The 8,381-nt window shown below is 45.9% G+C and overlaps 1 protein-coding gene across 1 annotated transcript in view; it reads left to right on the top strand.

Moving 5' to 3' along the window:
• Positions 1 to 8,381, top strand: part of EFTUD2 (elongation factor Tu GTP binding domain containing 2) — a 60,077-nt gene that overhangs the window by 16,701 nt on the left and 34,995 nt on the right. The window contains exons 9-10 of the mRNA XM_015425152.1: positions 2,285 to 2,367; positions 4,978 to 5,144. Of these exons, the coding sequence (XP_015280638.1) occupies positions 2,285 to 2,367; positions 4,978 to 5,144 (250 nt within the window). The remainder of the gene's footprint in view (positions 1 to 2,284; positions 2,368 to 4,977; positions 5,145 to 8,381) is intronic.

Consider the following 8,381-nt stretch of genomic DNA (forward strand, 5'->3'; position numbering starts at 1 on the left):
TATTATAGCATTGGAAAAAGTGCAGAAAAGGGCAACTAGAATGATAAAAGGGTTGGAACACCTATGAAGAGCCACAGGCAAAGAGCCCTTTAGCTCGCCCTTCGGCTCGCGCCCGAAGTGTTTCCTTAAATAGAGGCCTCCCCCAGCAGAGGTCAGGCAGCAGCTATTCAAATTCAAATTCACCCAGGCACTCAATCACAGGCAAAACAATGCCCCTTCCACTTCCTCTCAATTACAGGCAATCCCAGTCAAACAATGCCCGTTCCTCTCCCACACTCAATCAGCCAGGACTCTGCAAGAACTCTAAGTGCTTCCACACACTGCTAAACACAGTTTTCCCACACAATATCCTTAGCTGAATTCTCTCAGCTGAAAGCAAGTAAAAGAAACCCACTCACCTCTCTCACAGCTCTCTCTCCTGCTCCTGCTCAGAGCTCAGCTTCTCATACAGGATCTTCTTATTTATAACATGATTATTTATCAGTTTCTACACATTCATCCCATTAACTCATGTTATCTAAGTCGCCTCCTAGACAGTCTTTACCCAGCAATAACTCAGCTGTTGGGGGGGGGGGCGAACAAGTCCCCTGCACCCATCCTCCCTACGAGAGGTCTGGGTGAAGCCCAATTCAATGCCAAGGCATGGGGGGGGGTCTCCAAAAGAGACAAGAAGAGTAGGGTGGCTTGGTGGTGATCCGAGACTCGCCCAAAGCGTCACGCCATTTTCCCAGAAGTCGGTTTTCCCTCTTAAGAATTCTTGATGTAGAGACCTGTTTCGCCTGCAGTTTTTTCAGTATCTTTTGGGGTGAATATGATGGATTTTATCTGGCATTGTGCCATCTAGTGTATATTTTGTATATTGATTTTCTCATGTTTATGGATGTAGCTTTGAAACGTGGTGTTAGGCCACATTAGGCCATAATTTAGGCCATATATCATCTTCTGAATCTTTTTTCCTGATTTTTTTTTTGGTCATAATTTTGCAATAGATGGAACCAAGATTTTTTTACCAAACATTTGGCAATCTCAAGGTCATTCCTCTTGTTTTGTAAGGGCTCCCCTGTTTCAACCCAGGGATTTCTGTGCTTTACTGACTTCCCTATTTCTTTGCTGGCAACTTAACTATTTTGCAGTTTTGTATATCTTCACATGCAAGGTTGTAGCCTCCGAAATCTCACTGCCATGCCGCTTTTCCCTTGGACTGGAGCCTCAAGTACTCTCTTCCCCTTAGGACTTCTCTGGGCCTGTAATCAAGGCTCCCTCTAAGCTGTGGAGTCCTGTGAGCAAAAATTCTGCTTTGTGAGCTCCTGGCATTAAAGTTGTGAGCGGGCGATTTGGCTCCTGCATAAATTAGTTTGCTCTGGAGCCCCTCCTTCCTGTGCCAAGAGAAAAAATGCTTGAGCTGGAGGGCTGAAAAACTGTGAGCTAGCTCACACTAACTCATCTTAGAGGGAACACCGCCTGTAATAAGGGAGGATTTCAGAGAAGCCCCTGTCTCACTGTCCGATCATCTCCCCCTAGAGGAGGCTCTTCCACCTTCCCCTTCCTCTTGACTTGGACCTGGAGCTTTTGCTTAATTCCTGAATTCAGATTTAGAATTTATAAAAACAGAGGCTTGGATACAAGGGAGGATTTCAGGGTGGTGGTGGAATTTTTGCTGATTCCCTCCCCCCCTGCTGGAGACTTCTGACTCCCCTCTCATTATTCCTGGGAATCCCTAGCAGCAGTATTGGGAGGTTGGGGACATTTTGGACTGCAGTGGGGAAGAGGCAAGAAACTCATGCTCCACAAATAGAAATTCCTTCTATCCAGAGATTTTTGGTGGAGCCAAGCCACAGTGCACTGGAGTATGTGCAGAGTACAGCTGCCAGTATCATCTGTGGATAGCCCACAGTCATTTTGGATTCTGGCAAGAGTTGGGTTCGGGCACCTAGCTTGAATCCTCTGTGCATCTGATAAAGTTAATTGAAGTTGTACTTAGGTTCTGGGGGAGGGGGTTGATTTGAGAATAGAATTAACTCCTGTTTTAAATACAAGCCATCTTTGACTTGGAAAAACTGTGCTGAACTATTGTTGCAGTGAAGTTGTTGTGTGCTTGAAAGTCAGCCGTGTGCTTCGGTGCTGTCAGCAGGCACCGGGTGCGAAGAGTGCCTCTGGCCTCGCACATTAGAAGCTTGTGAACCGCGACAGATCAAACCAGGGTTGGTTTTTCATGCTCTGATTCACCCTCTTCTCTGTTTCCCTTGACTTTCCACTTTTGGTGGTTGCATTTAACTCTCTAAAGGTCACGTAAACTTCTCTGATGAAGTCACAGCCGGTCTTCGCATTTCTGACGGAGTGGTGCTTTTTATCGATGCTGCCGAGGGGGTGAGTATGTCTCTGCTTTTGTCTGCTAACACAAGAGGAAGCAAATAGTATTGGGTGTTGTAAATAAGAAGCTGGAGACTGACCAGTTATGAAAGTGCACAGAGAGTTTATAAAGTTATAAAGGTGAATATATACAGAGATATTTACAGGCTATAGAACAGCATGCCGTACCTTAGTCTATGAGAACTAAGTCCCCACTAGCTTACCAAGCTGATAGCTATTTTGCTGAACCCCAGCCAATCTCTAACAGACAGATCAAACTGATCTATAGTAACTGCTTGCTACCTCTATCACTCAGACATATATCTCAATAAATAGCAGTCCAGAGGATTGTCTTGGAAGAAGGAAGAACATTTTTCTGTTCAAAGCAAAAACTGGGGACGGCAGCCAGGGACTTACAGTTCTGTGCCAAGAACTAGAACCTGAAACCAGAGCATGATGCTAAGTCAGACTGGTGTGTTTAAAATGGGTGGTGGTGGAATAATTTGGGCATTGGAGCTACTAAAAATGCATGGAGAACGGAGTTTTAAATGACAGGAAAGCTGCATCCTGAAGGACCTTCTGCACTAACGGAGCGTGCTCCCCTGCCAATTCATAGACTCCACAGCCAGAAGTTTTAAAGGAAAAGTGGCGCTATTGTTCAGCCCTGCATCCTTTCCCATCCCGCTGCCAAGTGGGTCTCCCTTTTCAAAAATAATTTCATTCACTTCTAATGAGTACCATGCTTGCTCTCCAAAAATGTCATTGTCAGTGGTTGCTGCCACCACGTAATTAGCCACTTCCTCGTTGCCGTGTCTGTTGCTCCCTCCTGTTAGTCAGATCTCTTCTCATTCTGTTTCTCTCTCTGGCCTGGCAGAGATGCTGCTGTGCCATCCGTCTGTACAATAGTTAAGGGGGTGGCAGTTGAGCTGATAAAAAGTCTGCATGTCAGAATGAACCACGGCTACAGTTCTTGCTTACAAAAAAATTGTTTTCTAACCCCCTCCTGCCAAAAAAGCTAAGAGCAGTATCTGTGCATGCATGAGTGCTGCAGAAAGGGGGGGGGGTTTCAAGTTGCCCCCTACGGATGCCTACTACAAGCTACGGCACATCGTGGACAAAGTCAGTGTGGCAAATGGGGTTCAATGTGGCCAAGTGCAAAGTGATGCACATTGGAGCAAAAAATCCTAAATGTACATACACGTTGATGGGGTCCAAACTGGCAGAGACTGACGAAGAGAGAGTTCTTGGAGTCCTAGTAGATAACTCACTGGAAATGTCAAGACAGTGTGCGACTGCAATAAGAAAGGCCATTGCTGTGCTGGGGATTATTAGAAAGGGAATTAAAAACAAATCAGCCAGTATCATAATGCCCCTGTATAAATCGATGGTGTGTCCTCGTTTAGAGTACTGTGTACAGTTCTGGTCACCACACTTCAAAAAGGATATTATAGCATTGGAAAAAGTGCAGAAAAGGGCAACTAGAATGATAAAAGGGTTGGAACACCTTCCCTATCAAGAAAGGTTAAAGCGCTTGGGGCTCTTTAGCTTGGAGAAACGATGACTGAGGGGTGACATGATCGAGGTTTATAAGATTATGCATGGGATAGAGCAGGTCGAGAAAGAAGTACTTTTCTCCCTTTCTCACAATACAAGAAGTCGTGGGCACTCAGTGAAATTGCTGAGTGGTCGCGTTAGAACGGATAAAAGGAAGTCCTTCTTCACCCAAAGAGTGATTTAACACATGGAATTCACTGCCACAGGAGGTGGCGGCGGCCACAAGCATGGACAGCTTCAAGAGGGAATTAGATAAGCATATGGAGCAGAGGTCCAGCCCGATCCAACACTGGCTTCTCTTATGTTCTTATGATAGGAACTCTCAGTCTGGGGCAAGGGATGCTCTGTATTCTTGGTGCTTGGGGGGGTCAATAATGGGAGGGCTACTAGTGTCCTGGCCCCACTGCTGGACCCCTGGTGACACCTGGTATTTCTGGCCACTGTATGACATAGAGTGTTGGACTGGATGGGCCATTGGTCTGATCCAGTATTGGCTTCTCTTATGTTCTTATGTCTGGGGCAAGTGATGCTCTGTCTTCTTGGTACTTGGGGTGGGGGCAACAGTGGGAGGGCTCCTAGTGTCCTGGCCCCACTGCTGGACCTCCTGATGGCACCTGGTATTTTTGGCCACTGTGTGACACAGAGTGTTGGACTAGATGGGCCACTGGCCTGATCCAACATTGGCTTCTCTTCTGTTCTTACGTTAAGTGGCACTTTGAGTTGCTGTAGCCACAAAATCCAGGAGGAAGGGAGGGTTGCAGCTGGACGCGGGGAGGAGGCACCAGTGGGGAAATAGGGTTTCTCTTCTCCTGCAGGTTGTCACAGCTCTTCCTGTTATAACATCTAGTCTAGTGGTTCTCTCTTTGTGCCCTTGTTCCTCCACGTGACAGGGTTTTTTTCCGTCAAGTCATGGGGAGTGAATGTGGCATTAAGCACACTTTTAGAAAAGGGGACACTTTTCTGCTTCTCAAGTGTTGATCCTCCTGCAGGCCATTCTCCCCAAATAGGTGAAGGATCCACGTTTGATTCCTCACGCCTTGCCTGACACCCGCTTTTGCTGCATCCTCCCCGTAGGTCATGCTCAACACGGAGCGGTTGATCAAGCATGCCGTGCAGGAGAGGCTGGCCGTGACCGTGTGTATAAACAAGATCGATCGGCTGATCCTGGAACTGAAGTTGCCCCCTACGGATGCCTACTACAAGCTACGGCATATCGTGGACGAAGTCAATGGCTTGATCAGGTATGCAAGTGCTGTTCTTAATGCATTTTTGAAGGCGTGGGAACCGAGTTTAAGAGATTTCTCCAGATTTGGAAGGGGGGGAGAAATCTACCTATTATTGGGGGAGACGCACAGCTTGTTTTATTTATTTATTTGGATTTATATCCCGCCATCCCTGCAAGCGGGCTCAGGGCTGGTTCCAACAATACAAAATACAATAAAGTTAAAACCACTTAAAGGTAAAGGTTCCCTTGCTCGAAAGCCAGTCGAATCCGACTCTAGGGTTGCGGGGCTCATCTCCGTTTCAAAGCCGAAGAGCCAGCGCTGTCCGAAGACGTTTCCGCGGTCATGTGGCCAGCATGACTAAACACCAAGGCGCACGGAAAGCTGTTACCTTCCCACCGAACTTTGGCACCTGGTATTTTTGGCCACTGTGGCTTTGGCTTTGAAACGGAGATGAGCACCGCAACCCTAGAGTCGGACTCGACTCGCTTTCGAGTAAGGGAACCTTTACCTTATTTCTCCGTCACTTTTGTAACAGTTAAACTTTTTTCTTTGCATCTATGCTTGAGTAAAAGATGGGTTAGAATTAAACTTGGGTTGATACTGAACCACTGGACTCAAACTTTGTTCTGCTGCTTCAGACCAACACGGCTACCCACTTAAGGCGCATGGAACGCTGTTCCCTTCCCACTGAAGTGGTACCTATTTATCTCCTTGCAATATCTTGATTTCGAACTGCTAGGTTGGCAGGAGCTGGAACTAGAGACGGGAGCTCACTCTGTCATGCGGCACACTCGGGTCTCGAACTGCTGAACTACCAACCTTCCACAGCCTGCAGTTCAGCGTCTTAACCACTTGAGCCACCGCAGCTGCTGAAACCACTTAAAACAACAGTGTAAAATAACACAAGTCCTGAGTACCGTGTAGACTCTGGGTGATACCAGATATCTTAACGGTTAAGGGGGACATCCACTGCTTCAACCAAACACCCAGTGAAATCGCTTTGTCTTGCAAGTCCTGCAGAATGTAATAAATCCTGCAAGGCCCTGATCGTCCACGGGAGCTCATTCCACCAGATGGGTGCCAGGGCTACAAAGGTTGAGGCAAGTCGGACGTCCCTGCGGCTGGGGACTACCAAAAGATGTTGATTAGTAGACCATAATGCTCCTAGATCTGTATGTATGGGTTGAAACCACTCATGTTGAATGTAGATAAACGTCTGATGAAAAACAGCCAATTACCTAAGTAGATGTGGAAATAAAATTATGAAGATAATAATCCCATCTATGAATCTTTGTACCAGGTCTGTTTCAGGAAAACATAAAATGCTTCCCCAAAAGACCAAATTCTTGATCTCGTGGTAGCTTCAAGGTGTTAGAGACAGGGCATAAAAAGAGGTTCGTCATGACTAAGCTTTCACTTGACATTTAGCGTGCCTGTGTTACACACACACACACACACACACACACACACACACACTCGCAGAGAAACTGTCACGTTCGATCCAAGGCTTTTCAAAGCCAAACTCCTTCCTCCTCAAGTGAAGCAAAAACCAGTGGCCAGATTGCCACATTGGTATCCTTTTTATAGTTCACGATAAGACAAGAAAGGACAACATAAGGTATAAATGAGGAATTTCACATTACCCTTTTTAACCCGTTTTGAAGCCGTTTTTGATCCGTCGTGGAGTAAACTGGTATAGGGCTGCCATTTCACGCATGGCTTCCCCCTTCCGGTAAAGAGCTGGATCTTAAGCGGTTTGCCATTTCAGACTGCACCGCTTTTCCCCGCCGTCTTTCACCCACGCAGGCGATCTCTGGCTTTTTCTTTTTTTTTTTTTTTGGGAACGTTCACTTTAGAGCGCTATAGTGCTATAACACAACAGTCCAAGCATTCAAGTTGGGTTGATATAATGCTGTTGTGTTATACCGTTATAGCGCTATAACAATATAAAGCGAACTTTAAAAAAAAAAAGCCGGAGATCCCCCCCGCGGGCGAAAAACGGTGGGAAAAAGCGCATCGGAACCGGGAGAGGAAACTGAAGACTACTTGGAAGCGGTTGACAGGTAAAATGCTTCAGCCCCATTTCCTAAACGGGACAGAAGCGTTTGTGTGTGAAATGACAAATATATTCTGGTAGGGAACCAGTTCTAAAACGGTTCTGTCTGAAATGACAGACCAGAAACCGTTTGGGAACCGTTCCTCTTCCGGATTATATCGTGTGTCTGAAATTCCTCAAAGTCTTGTGTAAGCAGCAGTGGTTGTGACTGATGCAAGTCATTAATATTAATCTGAAAAGTAATTATTAAAGATCGTTACACCCTGTCCAGTTTTTTTTTAAAGGAAGTATTTCTCCGTTACTTTTTGTAACGGTTAAACTTTTTTTTTTTTTGCATCTATGCTTGAGTAAAAGATGGGTTAGAATTAAACTTGAGCTGATACTGAACCACTGGACTCAAACTTTGTTCTGCTGCTTCAGACCAACACGGCTACCCACTTGAGTTGATACCGTTTGTCTTTAAATCAGTTAATCGCATGTAAGGTAACTGGCATCTGATCGCAACTGAAATATCAGTTGTTTTGATCTATTAAAAGTATGAGAGAATTTACGATTCAATAAGAAGAAATAAAGGAGCTGCAGTGGCTCAAGTGGTTAAGACGCTGAACTGCAGGCTGTGGAAGGTCGGTAGTTCAGCAGTTCGAGACCCGAGTGCCCCACATGACGGAGTGAGCTCCCGTCTCTAGTTCCAGCTCCTGCCAACCTAGCAGTTCGAAAGCAAGAAATTGCAAGTAGATAAATAGGTGCCACTTCGATGGGAAGGTAACAGCGTTCCGTGCACCTTGGTGTTTAGTCATGCCGGCCACATGACCACGGAAACGTCTTCGGACAGCGCTGGCTCTTCGGCTTTGAAACGGAGATGAGCACCGCAACCCGAGAGTCGGATTCGACTGGCTTTCGAGCAAGGGATATCTATATAAACTCAGGGCACAGCAACAACATACAATGAATACAAAAAGATTGCTGCGAAAGTTCACTGAAATATACAAAAGATGTTCAGTAGAAAATTCAACTTTTCATGATGTTATTTAATTCTTGTTTCCAACAGGTGCCAACAAGATGCACAGCACAGGAACAGGACGAACACTTCTGCTCGGGGTTATGCGACCCCCGAGCAGAAGTGTTCGTCCTGTTCCTGTGCATCATGAAAAGTTGAATTTTCTACTGAACATCTTTTGTATATTTCAGTGAACTTT

Source organism: Gekko japonicus, unplaced genomic scaffold (assembly GCF_001447785.1).
Source record: "Gekko japonicus isolate JY-2015 unplaced genomic scaffold, Gekko_japonicus_V1.1 scaffold4040, whole genome shotgun sequence".
Lineage (NCBI taxonomy): Eukaryota > Metazoa > Chordata > Lepidosauria > Squamata > Gekkonidae > Gekko > Gekko japonicus.